General features: G+C 45.7%; 1 protein-coding gene across 2 annotated transcripts; it reads left to right on the forward strand.

The window, feature by feature from the left end:
- The first annotated feature begins 3,652 nt into the window (after window positions 1–3,652).
- gpatch2 (G patch domain containing 2) lies at window positions 3,653–9,518 on the forward strand. 2 transcript variants are annotated; one of them, XM_030110134.1, is made up of 10 exons: window positions 3,653–3,805; window positions 4,712–4,955; window positions 5,288–5,838; window positions 6,581–6,645; window positions 6,752–6,949; window positions 7,752–7,872; window positions 8,467–8,506; window positions 8,605–8,669; window positions 8,773–8,861; window positions 9,052–9,518. In XM_030110134.1, the coding sequence occupies exons 1-10, from the start codon at window positions 3,756–3,758 to the stop codon at window positions 9,219–9,221; spliced, it is 1,593 nt and encodes a 530-aa protein (XP_029965994.1). In that variant the 5' UTR covers window positions 3,653–3,755; the 3' UTR covers window positions 9,222–9,518. The 2 variants fall into 2 exon arrangements, with proteins under 2 accessions (XP_029965994.1, XP_029965995.1); XM_030110135.1 differs by having other exon boundaries at window positions 5,288–5,835.
- The last annotated feature ends 7,776 nt before the right edge of the window (window positions 9,519–17,294 follow it).

A 17,294-nucleotide genomic window follows, 5' to 3' on the forward strand; every position in this document is an offset into this window, starting at 1 on the left:
TGAGTTGCTGACTCGTCATTTTCCAATTTTACAAACAAGTGGTGTTTCTCCGACAACCTGCAGCTTGTGAGTGTGAACGTGTTTGCTGTTTTTGCTACCAAACAGGTTACACGAGGGGAAGCATTTCCTTTTCACTCTCAGTGGCAAACGTTCAACTTTGTTTGAAGATGTGACTTTTGACCTCTGTAAAAATACCCCAAAAAAATGACATGGAAATATTCATAAGCATCACTCTAATTTAATCTCAGTTTCATTTCTCACATGTGAGGCAACTGTTTTTGTAATTTAAACCTTCGTCCCTCCAACAACTTTCTTGCCATGTCACTCGTAATAGCAGATGCACATTTCAGAATATCTTTACAAATGAATTCACATAAATGAACAATTTACAGTGACAATATGTACATGAGAATTGCTCAAAGTATAATAATGAAAAACAACAGAAGAGTTAAGTTTGTGTGAATTAAAAATATACACATGAATGTTCCACTTTACATTTATTATGGCTGACCCCAATGTTTCATTGCATAAACTTTGGCAGCAAGAGGCGCCTCTAAAAATATCTGCTCACCAAGAAGCTGGTTTTAAAAGGAAGTTCAGTTGGAGATGACCTGTTTGAAACAGGCCTCCTGTTTGTTTGTCTTGACACTCTTTACTTTCAGTAATTCTTTTGATACAGTCAGTATCAAACCAATCAGGCAGCAAACCAGCTTCACAGCAGGAGGGAACATCAACTGCGCTTTATTCTATGAAATCTGGGCTTCTGATTCTCTTAAAGGTTTCATTTTGTCAGCCATAAACAAACTGATGCAGTAGAATCTCCCTATTGATTATTGTCTGAGTCGCATCTGTTACACTTAATTGCAGACATTAGTTTCACCTCTTTGCATCTTTCTTGCAGTAGTCTGGTCGACCTCGGCCTTTCACCCATGGGGCCCTGCTTGGATTCGTGTGCAGCAAAATCAGGCTGAAAGCATCACTCACACAGATTGTGATCACTGAGTTATACTTTTGAGATGCGAAACTGAGGCGTATTAAAAAATAAAGGCAGCAACCCACATTGTAGCCTTGTAGGCAAACATAATGAGTTTTATATTTTGTTAGAGGGTTGTAGATTATCTTCCAGTTTTGGTGGTTTGCTTCCTATTTATTCTAAATGCCAGTACAAGGATAGAGTAATCTGCATCCAGATCTCTACCTCTGATCAGCGCAGCAGTGTTGCACACGGTCGACCCTCCATCCATCTCCCTATCAGTGTCACTGGGTTCCCCACAGATATATGAGCCATACAGCTGCCTCTTACTGATATGCTTCCAAGAACAAGCAGCTTTGCCAGGAAGGATTTGACCCAGCCGATGTGCCTTGGACCCAGAATCATGGCCTGATTCATTTCTAACATGTTGTGTGATCAGTTTTGTCAACGCCACAAGGCCGTCAGAAAACAAGCGTCCATTTGACAATTTCGAACTCAACACTACAGAACTCAGTCTGTGTAATAAGTAGGCTAAACCAAATGATTTCTCCCCTTCAGGGATGTTTCAGCTTCTGTTCAAGCTCCCACAGTTCTATAAGCACAGGGATACATCAGCTGATGGATTCTCATGCACCACTCACGTCTACCGCTGAATCACTGTACACTGTGACTTCTGTAAAACAGCGTCACCCAATCAACCCATGCCGTTTTTATTAAATGCTCATTTTCACCTTTTGCTGCATTTTCTTTTTTACTTTCAAACTGTAGCATGAAACTGTCGCATCAGTTTTACCTTTTATAGCCAATCCCACCATAAGCCTATTAGAATTTGCTTCAGGTCATCACCCACAAGTACCCTCAGTCTGTAAGGACGCTTCTGACTCGGCTCTGCTGGCTGGTTTCACAGACTCATTGCACAATCCTCTGACGAACCTGGCGAATTTCTAGGCTGCTGATTGGCCGAGGCCCTGGTCTGAGAGTCATGAGACTTTACAGAAACAATGGCTGGAATTTCAAGCTTCGAGTCACAGAATAAAAGAGAAATGACCCAGAATGAGTAAGGTTATTAGTGAAGGGTTTCAGTCATCTTTCAGCTATTATTGCCTTAAAGTGGCAGTGTGAAGAAAAGAGGAGAAACTAAGACGGATTGTACTCAAGCTGAATTAAATCAAATTATGGATGGGAAGTTGTAACTCACCTAAGTTACAAACTGTCTTCATGTATGAGAAAAACCATTTGTTGTCACCAAATAGCCTAAAAGCACACCAGCATCAGACGATAAGATCACCTCATTCATCAAACGATTACTCGTCTGAGCTCGTCACCTTTCATGCCCCTCAACAAATGTTTCCCCTCCTTCGTGGAAGAGATTATCTCCTGGGGGGATTACTAAAACACTCTGCTGTCGCTCTTTCTGCTCTGAGAACCTGATGTTTATGAAGTTATGTGAAGGATTATTTTTAAATTCCCATTCAAGAAGAATAAAAGCTAAAAATATATGCTGAAAGACACAAACTAGTAAGCTCTCGTTAATGAATCACGTCTTTGTTTTTCTGCCAGACATGCACTTGACTTGCAAATTACTTTACCCAGCTCCAAGTGGTCTCACTGACATAGTGCTGAACGGCCTCATCAAACTCTTCTTCATCCGCTGCTGATATCATGTTTCCATAATGTGTTTGATCTCTGCTGCAGATTTTCACTGCTTCCAGGGAAACTTGTGTAGAAACTACACAGGAGAAACTACACCGCTCGGGAGCCTGTTGTCTACACTCTCAGAGCATGTCAAGTGTCTGACTGTCCAGTGCAAGTGGACAGCGCCTTACTAATTTTACCTGAGCCCCCCGGTTAGAAATCTGAGCTGGCTCTGGAGTGGTCATCATCCACCAAACCCTCTGACTTCTTAGACATTTGAGTAGGGGACACAAGTCCGAACACACATTCTCAGTAACTCTCAGTTAGAAAACAACATTTACTGGTACAGAGATGTCCCTATTTTGCATTGTTGGTGGTTTTATTTGGGGCATAAGCGTCTCGGTAAACAAAGACAACATGACACCGGTTGTTGTTGTTGACCCATTTTACATTCAGAGGAGATCACCTGTTGCCTGGAGTGAACTTCACATCAGTTAATATGACACCGAGGAGTCTGAACTCATGACCTTTGATACACACAGCATTTGATACCCCAGCTGAGTGAAGATATGGCCTCTGCCACAGTCAGTTTTAGACGACAACGCCCCCCAGTGTTCAATACAGGTCAATACACTCTTATTCACGATCTTGTTCTTTGAGTTGCGTTTAAATGCTGCACATAAGATCCAGTAACACTGACAATTTCGCCTATACTACAGGGAAACTGTTTTGAAAATAAATATGATCTGAGGTTAACATGAAACAGATTTATTTCCAGACAGGCTTAGGATAATTTCGCTAACTAAAATATAGATAAAGGAAAACAATTCAAGAACACTTAAATGGTGATGCTTACAAATAATATTGATTCAATTGTTCAGTTTGAATCTGAAATCCTTCATCCACTTTAACTATTGGATATGGCGGCCCACTACTTTAATACATAAATACATATTTATAAAATAAAATAAAAAAAATCAGACGTTGTGAATATCCTGCTCTACGGTTGAGGTTATTTCCTGTGGTCCTTGAAGGCATCACAGCTCTGGCTGGTGTCGTCCTCCCACTGATCCAGATTCTAGCTTTTCTATCACTATGCTATACCTATGTGTTTCTGGCTGAAGGTATCCGGCATCTGGTGGCTTTAATGTTCCGTGCAGCTAATCTAAAAACCATCGGCAAAGCGGGAACTGGCTGGTAGGTGGTCTTTAAAGTCTTCACGTCCACTCCACTTGTGAATCAGCCGGCTGGAGAGCGAAGCTAACCCTGCTAATGTAGGCTCGGCTAGCCGTTATCCTGCTCATCAGCACCTGAAGATTTGTTTCCTTTTTGTTTATTTCCGTTTTGCAAGGACAGCCTTTAAAACTAACAAAGAGTGACGCTACTTTACATATCCTCGCGATCTTTTAAGATTCCCATGGTCGTAACCGAGTAGCGTGGGAGCGTTAGCATACAATGCTAAGTACTTAAGTCGTCAATCAGAGCAAAGAGGCGTTGTCAAAACACTTTCTTTAAGAATTATCAGCGTGAGTAATCGTGTTTTATGATAGTTGACTGTGTTTGATCGACACGATCGCGTGCTCTCCGTTCATGCGTTTATGTAACGTGTGTTGCTTTGTATTGGGGTCATGCAGTTTCATCTTGTGTCCTGCTGTTAGCCGGCTCGGCCTCAGCTGGCCTTTTCATCAGCTTCTTAAGATCATTACACTGGAGTCCAGTCAGTGTCGGTGTCCGGTCTGGCTCCCTGTCGTCTTCTCTGCTCCTACCAGACTTGAAATGATGAAAATCGACATTGGTTGCACTCAGCTCTATTAGCACTATAAACTAATAAATATTGATTATGTGCTGAAGCTCTGCAATGTATGATTTTTATTATAAGTGCTTGAACGCCTCTCCATGGCTGTTTGTACATGGATGATGATGGTCTGGCAAAACTCTTGCTGCTTCTGTCAAAGCTGTTTCAGTTGTACAAAAAGATTCAAAGTCTGAATGATTGTTTAAGATGTTTATCTGCCCCTTTTAACTGCTCAGCACACAACAGAACAATGTTCACATTCTGATTAAACTGTGTGACATGTGGCTCCCTCTCTTCTCTTCTCTCAGGCACTTTCGCCGGACAATGGACGAGCTGGTCCATGACCTGGTGTCAGCACTGGAAGAGAGCTCAGAGCAAGCTGCCCGTGGTGGTTTTGGCGATGGAGGCGACCATGCTTTAGCAGTGGGCTGCCTGCTGAAGAGACAGGCCCGGAAGCGGAGGGGCAGGAAGCGGCGCTCGGACAACCCTCATCCACCGTGGGAGACGGGCCATCTCAGCGAGGGTTCGGAGTCCAGCGTGGAGGAGCACAAGGTATTCCTGGGAGACGCCAAGAAAATCAAACAAGCTTGGTTGAGTCGAGCTGCTGTCTTGACTTTTGTACACATTTCATAGGAGAATTTGCAGGCTGCAAAACAAGCTCTGCAATAATCCCGTCTGTGACTTGAGTCCATCTGCGAGCATCATTCTTAAAGTGGTGTTGCATATGAAATGTCAATCTGTTTACATCTTTTGTGCCAGTGGTGAATACCAGCGCCTCACCCTGTTTTGCTTCTATCCTTAACCGGCTTCCTTGATTGTTTAAAGTTTCCTAATTTAGCGTTGGTATCACTGTCTGGTATTCACCACAGTGTCATGTGTTGCAGGATTATCGAGCCAGCACAGGAGGCGTCTCCGCTGCCAACAGCCATGCCCGGGACAACAGCGACTCAGATGAGCAGCTCGGCCCTAAAAGGCGAACCCCTCACACGGCGGACATCGGACGCAGCAAGCGGCCGCTTTGGCCGGACGACCTGGCCGTCTTGGGGTCGGCCGAGGGCACCCGCAGCCTCCGGCGGCGGCGCAAAGTCAAGCGCATGGCCGTAGACCCGCCGGCGGAGCCGGAGCCGCCCTGCTCCACCATGCTGGGGCCGCCGCCCGTCCCCAAAGCTCGCATCGGAGGCAGGCCGCACAGGCTGGGCGCAGGGGAGAGCAGGGTCGCCATGGAGCTGTGCGGCGGCGGCCTGGTGGGCTCGGGAGGAGGGAAGAACAGGGTGAAAAAGAGGAAGCTGGCGACCCACAGGCTGGGACTGGAGGCCGCAGACGAAGGGGTGGTGGTGGAGAGCGAGGACCCCATCTCTTCACCCACAGAAGGCTCAAAGGACAAGATGGAGCTGGAGGAGCAGAAGGGCTCGGATGAGGACATGAGTGACAGGTGGTTAGTGTTTTGACTTTCTTCTTATTTCCTGTGATTCAAGACGTTTGCAGCTCGTCTGCGTTGAGTGTGTGTGTCTGTGCACATCTGCAATGTAGCAGGTAAGGCAGACTTGCCTGTAGAGGGAAGTTTCTCAGTTGTGTTTTTTTCCAGACAGTTGAGCTCAAATGCACCAAAATCTAACAGAAAATGCAGTGGGCTTTACAGTTCATCCATAAACCTTCTGTTGTGCCTCATCCAGCTGATCCCAGCTGACTGGATGAAGACACCCTGACAGGACACACAACCACACATCCTGACTAATTAGAGCCAACAATCCACCTTAATAACATGTATATTGGCTGCGTGAAGGAAGCTCACAAGCTGTGAATCTGATTCATCACTATTGTCTGCAAATATTGTGATTTGAGTTACATTTTTATATCTGGCAGCTGTGTTTATTTTATTTTTTTTTTTTTGGCAGATATTTATTGTACCTGCTCTTTTATTTTGTGAGGATGAAGTTTAGTTAGTTCCCACATTTGATTAAAAGGCTTCCTGCTCTCCTCCCGTTGGAGGTGTGAATTGGTGTGAGGCTCCGGGGTTGTTCCTGGTGGAGGAAGTTTCAGTGGGCAGAGATGTCTCAGCTTCTTTGTTCCCCTTAAATTTGCAAAAAAAAAAACAGAAATGCCCATATTTTATGTTTTCATTGCCCAATTAATTTTGCCAACTTTTACCAAGCTCACTCTCTTTCTCCTCTCCTCAGTGAGACCAGCAGTGTGAGCAACAGCAGTGACGGAGGCCTTTATACCAATGATGAAGGGAGACAAGGTACACCTTCAAACATTTTACCAACACTGTTCGCATGTAGCTACGTGTTTATTCATCTGTAGACACAATAATCACTGTGACACTTTTGCCCACCATCTCCTTTCAGGCGACGACGAACAGAGCGACTGGTTCTACGAGGGCGAGCCGGGTTCCGGTTCGGCTCCGGGCGGCGCGTGCGGGATAGCCGGAGTGGTTCCGTGGTGGGAGCGGGAGACGGGGTCGGATGAGCTGGATCTGACTGACCCGGTCTTCAACAGCATCCTCACAGGGTCCTTCCCGCTCATGAGCCCCGGGCAACAGAGAGGTATGGAACCATCGCACAGGCTGGAGAGTGAGGATTTGGCTCACTTTCAGAAAGTTTGAGGCTGTAAAGATGTTTGAATTGCATTGTTGTTGTTGCAGTCTCACCTGTGACCAGTAGGGGGCAAAAGGTTCACACAGACATGTAGATACTCAGTTTGTAGCAATAAAGTTATTGAAAATGGGGGAAAAAATCACCTATTTTGGAGTCACATGCAACTCTGAGTGAAAATTATACCATGTAAACAAGTTTTGCAGGGCTGTGAGACTTCCTTGAAATAAAAACAAAGACGGCAGGTCTTCCCCAGTTGTACCTGGATACAGTTATAACGGGTAATACAAAATTCTTAATGTGGAAAACAAAAAAGTGCATTATGCCGCAAAATTAAAATCTCAGACAAAAGTGAAAATCTCAATCTTTTACAAATAACTACTGCGCGTTAACGTTACAGTTTACTTGCTTTGCCTTTGTGGTCTTAAAATCAGACTGAATTGACAGGTTGCACTTTTTTTTTCTATAGTTGAGTTAATTCTATTAGGATGCATCAACTGAACTATTTCTAACCATTTTGCTTTTATGCTTATTTAATTTTTGCTTTTAAGAAAATAAAAACATCCAGTATCTCAAAGTATTAGCATCAGATGTTTTTTTTTTTTTTTTTAATTTATTTTGATGATGACCATTAAAATATATATCAAAGCACACAGTTTGTCTTAAACGGGTTCAAATAAGCCGCCTGTGTTTCTGAAGCGATGCCGATGGGCCTAATGCGAGCGCCTCACTAATCCTCCGCTGTGTCCTTCAGGGTTCCACGCCAGGTTGAATCGCCTCCATGCAAACCAGCAGGGGTCGGACACGGGGCTGCAGGGAAGCTCCGCTCAGGGCTTCAGCGAGAGACTTGGCAGATCAGCACAAGACTCGCACGAGTTAGTTCTTCTTTCTGTCTCAACTTTTGATGAAAATAGATTGTACTGTCTGTTTTTTTTTATTCTGCTCTATTATGCAGCACTTTGAACTGTAAAGTATTTTGTATTGTGAATACAAAAAAAAAAAGTCAGACAATGAGTTACAGTTTTGATCTGAAATCAATTCGTCTTTTGTAGTTAGTAAAATTTGGTTGAATGAAGCAAAAACTTTATTAAATGAGCAATAACTCAAGATACAAACAAATCGAATGGCAGCACAGATCAGTGTTCATTATTCCTCTTATTGGACGGTGGATCAAACGGAGTCACTCGGTGGGTTTTAGCAGCGATATTGATTGAGTGCTTCCGTGATTGTTCCAGGTTTTGGTAGAGTGGAGACTAATCAATTAAAAGTATTAAACCCTGGCAATGTTTCTGCAGTCCAAATGTACCTGAGGTCTCTCAGAAGTCAATAAAAGTTCTTGGGTTTCTGCAGAAGTTTGAGTGGTGGAACAACACTTCGCTTCCAGTGAGAGATGATGATTAAAAGCTGTTCACTTCCTGTCTTTGGAGCAATGCCACGCAGCATTTTAATTCCGCTCTCTTCCCCGGCAGGCCTTGGTTCAGCCCGAGCTCCAGGAGGGAACACGGACAGGTGAGAAATCCCCCCCGAGGTTTGAATTGATGTTGTTTTTTTTTTTGCTGAAAGACAAACTGAAGTTAGGATTTTTCTCGTCCCCGTCTTCGTCTCAGCTGCACTGGGATCCGCGGACAGACCGAGGGCATCGGAGGAGCTGCTCGGTGAAAACGGCCAGCAGGTGAGGACCGAACGCTCTTCCGACTGAACAGAGTTCCATCGTGTTGTCTGAGCCGCTGCTGACGCCGCCGCCGTGTTGTTGTGTCGTCTGGTCGCCGCCGCAGACAGACCAGCGGGCATCTTGGCTCTCTGTGCACCGGGGACGTCAAGCGGAGGCGGAAAGCAGCGCCCCTCGGTTCCACTGCACCCTCAGGTACTGGACACACACCTCGCCACACCTAACACACCATCTGCCGCTTTTCACCAAGCGCCTCTTTTGCTGTATTTTTGGCTCTTCGCTGTTTCCCCTCCCCCGCTCGGCCGCTCCGCTCCACACCTCCTGGAGAACAGGGTACAGGAGCAGGCGATCAGGTCTGTGTTAACCCGGGGTCTCTCTCCCTCAGGGGTGGTCGGGGAAAGCGCGCCTCCCATCCCCGAGAGCAACCTGGGCAGCCGCATGCTGCAGAGCATGGGCTGGAGCCCCGGCATGGGCCTGGGCCCCGACGGCAGGGGCATCACGGAGCCCATCCGGACCTCCCAGAGGCCAAAGGGCACGGGTCTAGGCTTCAACTGAAGCGGCCGCGGCCAGGACTCTGAACCCGCCGCGGGTTCCGGATGAGACGCCCCCCAAAAAGGAGCAGCGCCGACGGAAATCCTCCGGAATAATCTGAGCATGTGGGACGGCCAGGGAGCGAGGCTCGTCATGGCAACCGAGTCTGTGGCGGAAGGAAAACTTTTCCATATTGGGGAAAACTGCAAGACGCTGAGGATTTCCACACAGGGGAAAAAAAAAAAGAAAAGAAAAAAGACTTTCTGCAAACACGTGGTCTCCAGAACCTCCACGTTGGAGGAGATATTCAGTCCCCTCTCTTACCTCAGACGTCAGAGAACCGGCTCCCGGTTCCTGTTTCACCAAACAGGATTTTCTTCAACATTGCACAAGACTGTTTTTGAATGAAAGGTTTCAGTAGGTCAGACTTGAAGAATGGTTTTAGGTTCCTTTAATGTGATGCAGTTAGAAGACACTGTATTTAAAGTGAGCGGACGTTTTTTTTTTTTTTTTTTCCCCCATTTTATTGTTTCTCGGAAGGATTCGTACCATCGCAACGTTTTATCTCTCCAAAAAGTTCATTCATAAAAACTAAAGCTGTCTTGATTTAACGCTGTAACTCATATATGTGCAGCCGCGGCTGCTCCTGCCGGTCGCTGCTCATGTTTACTATGGAAACACACCAGAGCAGCTCTGGTTTTTCCAGTTTTATCCTGCATCATTACAGTTTATCCAGCTGTAACCAGGCTCCGCGTCTGGAAATGAATTGTGCTCACAACACATTTTAAACTCCCGTAGTGCTACAGTGTCACGCAGGATGAAAGGGGAGTCACACGTTACTTTTCTTTTTTCATTCACTGTATTTTGTTAACAGATTTTAAAAAAAAGTTATTTTGTAAGTATTCCCTCTTTACAGCATTTTGGTCACATCTGATTAAAACTTTAACGCAACACTGTCTCTGCTGCTTGATGTCTTTGATAAGAACAATGAGTCTGATCTGCTCTTCACCTTGAACACACGTTTCTGTGCTGTTGGAGAAACCGACAAACGGGAAATTGTCACAGAGAGAACATGCAAACTCCACACAGAAGGTCAAGACTCAAACTGATGACATTCTAGCAGTGAGGTGAGGGTGCAGCCCACTACACCACCGTGTTCGCAGAAGTCCTGGTGCAGAGCGCCGCTGTGGAGAACTCTGTTAGTCTTTCTTATTTTTCACAGTTTGTGGTCACCGCGCCGGAGCAGCTGCAAAATGAACCTGTCAAAGCACATTGGAAGTTCAGCGTGAAGAGAGCCAGTTTGACTCCGAGCCTCTCCAGCTGATCACGCTGACAGCCGTCAAGCAGACACACACACACACACACACACACACACACACACACTGGCAGAACTTTCTTGTCATTTCTTCACCGCTGCTCACAGGAACGCGCCTCCTAAATATCTCCAACTCCATCCGCACATGCATCCCATTCACATGCTGACTCAACATCCCTGAAATATGATGCTCACTCAACCCCCGCCCCCGACACACACTCTCACACACACACACACACACACACACACACACACACACCCTCTCTCCCCACATCAAGACTGCAATAGAAATTCTTCCTCTGTATCTATGGGAATACAGGAGCGCTCCCGTGTCCTCCACCCTCCCTTCTCCTCACCACCTCCCTCTGCATATAAGGGAGTGCTGGCTGTGTCCTCCATCCCACCCCTCCACCCCCCCCCACCCCTCCAACCCCACACACCTCACCACCTCCTCCTCCTCCTCCTCCTCCTCTCTGAGACACACTTTCTGTCTGACACACTCTCCCAGGACTCCCCCCCCCCACTGTGAGCGAGCGAGACAGGCAGGTGAGTAAACTCAGCTCTGGATCAGAGTGAGATCCTGAGAGGAGAGACAGTGTGTGTGTTTATGAATTTGTGTCTGTTAAGTGTGTGTGTGTGTATGTGTGTGTGTGTGTGTGTGCGTGCTGCTGCATCACTGAGCTACAGAGACCGGAGGCGAGGAGAGCTGGAGCGTTTGTCCTTGAGACTGACTGACTGACTGCAGCTGTAGAGCGGAGGACCGGCCAGCCGCTGGATGAAGCTGACAGTGAGTACAGAGCCGAGGCGCCAGGACCGGTGAGCAGGGGGGGGGGGAGTCGCACCGGGCGGCTTTAAACTGCAGAAAATGGACTGGTGTGCTTTTTTTTTTATTATGCTCTGTCTGCTCAGAAACAGTCCGGCGTGGGGTTTGAGTGGTAGCACATGTATGTGTGTGTGTGTGTGTGGGGGGGTGGGGGGTATATGTGTGTGTTTCTGACCAGGTAGAGGTTTTACACTGATCTCAGGTGAACTCGTCGCTCCAGCGTTTCATGGGCTCTTGTTAATACTTTGCTGATGGGACTTTGCCAGCAGTTGAGGGATTGTTAGTTTGTCTGCAGCAGCACCCACTGTTTCTTTCAGTGTGTGTGTGTGTGAGCACATTATCAAGAAAGATGTCAGTAAACAGAACATTACTGTCCAGCTGTCGCCTCCTCCTCCTCCTCTCCTCTTTCTCTCCCTCCTCACTGCTCCTGTTGACAGATCGATAGTTATGCATCTATAATTGGAAGTCATCCTTTATGGCGACCCTCCAAAGCGAGTCATTATCATGTGTAATCTTGCAGAAAATTACATTTTGACTGGTGTACCTTGGCGTGGCCAGGAATCGGCGGACTGCGCCAAGGCGATGACCGGACGGTTAGGGGCAGAGGCGAGCGAGGGGGGGGGGTCACCGCAAGACCACCCGGCTCCCGAAAACCCCACTGAGTGGCTCAGGATGAAGACGGAGGGAGGATGGTGTCATTTTTAATCCTCAAAGCTGAAAAATCCCAGAAGTGGCCCACCGCAGGATGATGAAGGACAGAATGGAGAACAAAAAAACAAAAAAACAGAGGGAAGAATAGAGGATTTGAGAGATGAGGAGGAAATAAGCAGGGACAGGTATTGGCGTTAGATGTCTGAGGTGCGAGACGGTGTGGCGAGATGAGACCGGCTCACCTGTGGAGCGGCTGACGGGATGTGCCGGCCTGCGTCGGAGGGGGGGGGGGTGAAGATACAGCTGGAGGGTGAATGCATGTAGTAAAATCCAGCATGACAGGAGAGCTCTTTTTGTACGTGTGTGTGTGTGTGTGTGTGTGTGTGTGTGTGTGTGTGTGTCTGTGTGTGTGTTTGTGTGTGTGTTTTGTGTTGATGTGTTTATTGTAGACATGCTGACACCGAGCCAGAGGGCTGAATTTACCACCTGTGGAGATAGAAGTGATATGATGGGATCGGCTGCACGCTGTGAGTCTGTGGGTATGTGAACGTGTCCGTGATAGTTCCTGACATCAGCAGTAGGTGTGTGTGTGTGTATGTGTGTGTGTGTGTGTGTGTGTGTGTGATGCTGACGTCCAGGATTCAGTGGTGCGTTGCGCCTGCATGAGACGGGCCTGGGAACCAGACGTGCACCTGTAGACGTCACATATCAACACGTGAAAAAGCAAACTTTCCTGTTTTTTGGCAGCCATATTGAAGATTGAGTCCCTGAAAGTGTTCAGGATGCAGACGTTTTCAGGTCTGAGATTTAGGGTTAGGGTTAGGGTTAGGCATTGTGATCATTTATGAGTGTTTATAACTATAGCTACACGTGCTATAATGGCATTATAATGCTTTATAAATGTACTTATGATGTTTTATACCAGGTGCTTCAAGTAAAGTGTTACCAAAAAGTTAAATACATGTTACCATACATGCCTACAGCATCCATCCATCCATCCATTAGAGTCACGGCGCACTGGAGCCGATCCCACTTCAACTATGGGAGAAGGCAAACGGTGCACACATTCAGCTCTAGAGGCAATTTAGAGTCACTGCTTCACCTTGAATGCATCATTTATGAAGTGTGACAGAGAGTTCCCTCACACACACAGGGAACATGTGAACTCCCCGAGGAGACGCTTGGTTTACATAATCACTCGAAGACCCTGCAGATCAGCAGCAATCATAGTAAACCAATGTGTCATTGTGAATCCATTAGGGGCCTCATTGTGTTCTTTAATGATCAACCAAAAAAAAAAAAAAAAAAAAAAAAATGCATTCAATTAAGGTCAGTGTTTTACACAGTGTTTCCTCCACCAGCAGGGGGCAGTGCAGCCAAGTTGTGTGAAGAAGTAGTGTGAGCATGCAGATGGACAGTTTATCTCAGTCTCCAATATTCATGAGACAATTTTAAACGAGTCCTGCTGAAATCCGGCCCGCCTGAGAGGCTTCCTGTGCTTCCCAGCAGTGACTCACTTCCTCCCCAGTGGGACCGCAGGATCTCCTGATAGGTGAAAAAAACCGTTTGAAAGACCGTCTGACCCCCAAGCAGACGGCAGCAGGAGCAGCAGGCCCCGGCAGATTAAAGTGACATTTCTATGGTTACGTTGCTTTAAGCTCATCCCACAGGCCTTCTAAGGTTTCTGGCACGCATGTGTATGTGTGACCTCTGATCCCTGTACAGTGCCGTGGATCAATAGAGAAACCGATCCCACGCCGAGCGCTCGTCTGTCAGTCAATCCGTCATTCTGTGTGTCATTTCCCTCCAGTCGCTCTATTTAAAGACGCAAAACTTTAAAGACTTTGCCTCGGTTTGTGAAGGATGGCTATCTCCTTGTTTCCTGGTTATTTATTTATTTATTTTTTCCTCCTCTTCTCTCCCCCTGCCCCCCTTCCTCCCTCTGTAAACCATTTAAAAGTCTGAGTGCCCCTGTGCAGTGGGACAGCGGTGTTTGCACACAGTGTCAATAGTCTTTCCCGCCACCCCAGTAATTGATGGATGACTCTGAGTCCCACGTAAACTAAGCAGATTACACCACAGAGAGATGTGTGTGTGTGTGTGTGAGGCCCTGATGCTAATGTGTGTGATGGGCGCTGGAGTCGCAGAGTGTGTCTGTCCACTTCTGGAAGTCAATGCGACAGCTGTGTCTCCCCCACAACCTCCTCCTCCTTCTTCTCCTCCCCGAGGCTGAAATTTGGTGGCTGTGAGTTTTGGGATGAGGAGTAAAGGAGGCAAGCAAACACGTGCCAACTGTGCCTGTTCTTACCCGCACTGTTTTTCTTTTTTATCCTCTCTCTCTTTCCCTCTTCAGAGAAAACTGGATGTGGGGTCAATAGCTGGCAGCTGGGTGCTCTGTTACAGGCAGCATCCCTGCGGAGCGGCTATTGAACTCCTGTCTTCGGTTCGGGCTCAGCAGTGTAAAAATATTTTTGATGTTTAACTGCAACCAGACGGGTTCGGTTTCATTTGCTGCATTGAGCTCATTTCCTCTCCGTCGTTCCTGGGTGTCACTTCGGTTCCTGTTTTTGTCCCGTTTGCTGAATTTGCTTGTTGCTTGACTTCTGCGGTTTTGACTTTTTGTGTTTGTTAATGTTCGTATGATAGTAACCATTGATAGGACAAGTAATTCCCCTAATTGAGTCAATGAGAATCAATAAGATAAAGTTGAATTTTAAACAAAATAATTTGATGTATGGATTTCTGACCTGCATTCAAACCAAGTACTTAACACCAAACACTATGTGATTATATAAATGAATTATACAGATGAATTTGTTATTTTCGCCACTTTAATTGAACACCTCAGAATATATCGAGGAGTTTAATTTTGAGACTACATTTATGGATCCACTGGCTCAAAATTCCCCGACTGCAGTAAATAACGGAGCAATGCTGCGAGCCAGCAGACATTCGGCTGTGCCAGATGCTGCACACGATAAACAAAATCAACTTTATTACAAATAGTCATGTATTCTGATGAGTTTGGCAGACAGATCATGGAAATTAAAAGTAAAGTATCTTCAAATTTTCAACTTGGGATCAGTTTGAAAATAAAAATCCCCAAAAGAAAGAGTCATGCTTGTATCTCTGTCCTCCGTTCAGGTCAGGACAGACCCTGACCTCTGTTCATGCAGAAGAAACACAGAAATACTTTCAATCTTTTCTTTGACAATGATATAGTTACCAAGATTAAAACCTGAAATTACTTGAAATGTTAGATTAGGGTGACAATGAAGTAAAAGATTTTGTACATTTGCATAGTTTTATCAAAGGTAACTCAGAATGCTCCGTATTTCTCTGTGTGTGAAAACCCTTCATCTGGTGAAAGGAAAACACCAAAAAAAAAAAAAAACCTGTCAAACTACAGGCCGCTGAGATGAGAAGAGCCACTTTGTTTTTACCGTTGAGTTTCTGGAATGTTTTATCGATTATTTCTTCATGTAGATAATCTTTTATGTGACACATTAACTTTAAGAGATCTGATACGATAGCACACTTTATGTCCCAGATAAAAGTATCTGCCCCTGGAAATCACACATTCGTTATCTTTTATGTGCTCTTTATGAAGCTATCCTTTTGCATGCTTTACATTTGCATATTTGTTTACACGTCTGTGTGTGTGTGTGAGACTGCTTTGCAGCGGTGTGTGCTCCTCTTGGCTGGCTGTTTAATGTAGTGCCTAATGAGATAAAGTCCACTAGATGCAGTCTGCTGTCTGGCCCTTATCAGAGCAACAGATTAGCCCAGGTGATTTAATTCCTGCGGAGATCGGTTCAGGTGAGGTTAACTCCGAACGCCGGTCCCACGTTCTGACGATCAGAGACGAAGAGACAGGATCTGACTCTTCCTGACATGTGTGTGTTTCCTGATGCTGCGGGAGGATTTCGGCCCAGGACTGGAGTGTGTGGTCCTGTGAAAAGCCTGTCGTACACCTGTGCGCTGCATTCATGCAGATCCCAAAGGGAACCCGCTGCGCCGTACGTTAAAATTCAGATAGAACTGGAACAATGTGATTATACTCTCTACAGCCCACTGCGATGTTGAATTTACACATACTGCAGCGCATGCCTCGACAGCGAGGCCTAGTTAGGGCTTCAGAAGCTGATACCGGAGGATCCATATCTGATTATGAACATATCAGCAGTGTGTGGATGAAAGTGTGTCTGTGGGTCTGCTCAGGGAGGGATTCCGCTTGACCCCGACTCTGACAGGTCACGTGTGTTTTTGTCTTTTAAGTGGATTAGGATGTCGTTACCACAGGTTGCATAAGACTCACTTAACCCTGAGCTACTTACTGTAACTTCACTCTCTCAGGAGAAACGACAGACTTCATTAGTGGAGCAGATACCTGGAAAACGGCCCCGGCTTTGTGATTAAATACGTTTTTAAAAAAGAAATGATTTTATATTTAAATATATAAGTAAACACACGGCAGGGTAACCATTTGTGTTATTTGCTCTTAATTTTGCCTGTGTAAAAGTATTTATGGATATTTATGCAAATATACATTATTTATTTGTACAACAACATAACTGCAACAACAACCATGATGGTTAATAGCTGACTGAAATGCACTAGCAGATATTTTTCAGTTGACTTGTTCTTTTCCCATGTTTCTTCCACTGTCTAACTTCTCTTTGCACCTGCTCTTTGTGCCTCTGCTTCTCCTAACTTCACGTGCACGTGTGCTTTGTGAGTGAAAAGCGTCACCTTCGGCCCGCAGCCATAGCTGATTAGCTCCGATCCTGCACCTGCACTAAGTCACTTAATGCCTGGATAAAAAATGTGCGTCGGTGTTTCCTCGCATGAGCTTCCGTGAATTTGACGCTCCCTGCGGTGTGCTTTTTTAATTTACAGATCAATCATTATCCCTGAGTCAGATTATTATTCTGCCATCATCATCCTCAGAACCTTTTTTGTTGTTGTTGTTTATTGTTTATTTAAGTTTACAAAGACTACAAAATGTAGAGTTGTGGTACATGCCCACGCTTTCAAAAAACTTTATTTCTTTTGGATAAATGACATAAACTGCACTCAAAGTAGTAGAAGTTACATTCAGTTGTAAGTTTGGGATTCAAACCGACAACTAAACTGTACAAGGATAAACACATGGTTATCCCCCCAACCCCAAAAAATCTCTGGGGAAATTCTTTTTTTCCCATATTGACCAGTCCTTTTCCTCGGATGCAGAGGTGCAATACATTAAAGCGGATGGGGGTCAAGGGTCATGCTCAGGGACCCACAGTGGTGATAAACCCGACACCAA

This window comes from Salarias fasciatus, chromosome 15 (assembly GCF_902148845.1).
Source record: "Salarias fasciatus chromosome 15, fSalaFa1.1, whole genome shotgun sequence".
Lineage (NCBI taxonomy): Eukaryota > Metazoa > Chordata > Actinopteri > Blenniiformes > Blenniidae > Salarias > Salarias fasciatus.

Coding starts and splice junctions, on each gene's coding strand:
- gpatch2 (XM_030110134.1), top strand. CDS start 3,756: ATGTTCCGTGCAGCTAATCTAAAAACCATCGGCAAAGCGGGAACTGGC. Junction 6,646..6,751: donor CAATGATGAAGGGAGACAAG/GTACACCTTCAA, acceptor ATCTCCTTTCAG/GCGACGACGAACAGAGCGAC. Junction 8,507..8,604: donor CCAGGAGGGAACACGGACAG/GTGAGAAATCCC, acceptor TCTTCGTCTCAG/CTGCACTGGGATCCGCGGAC.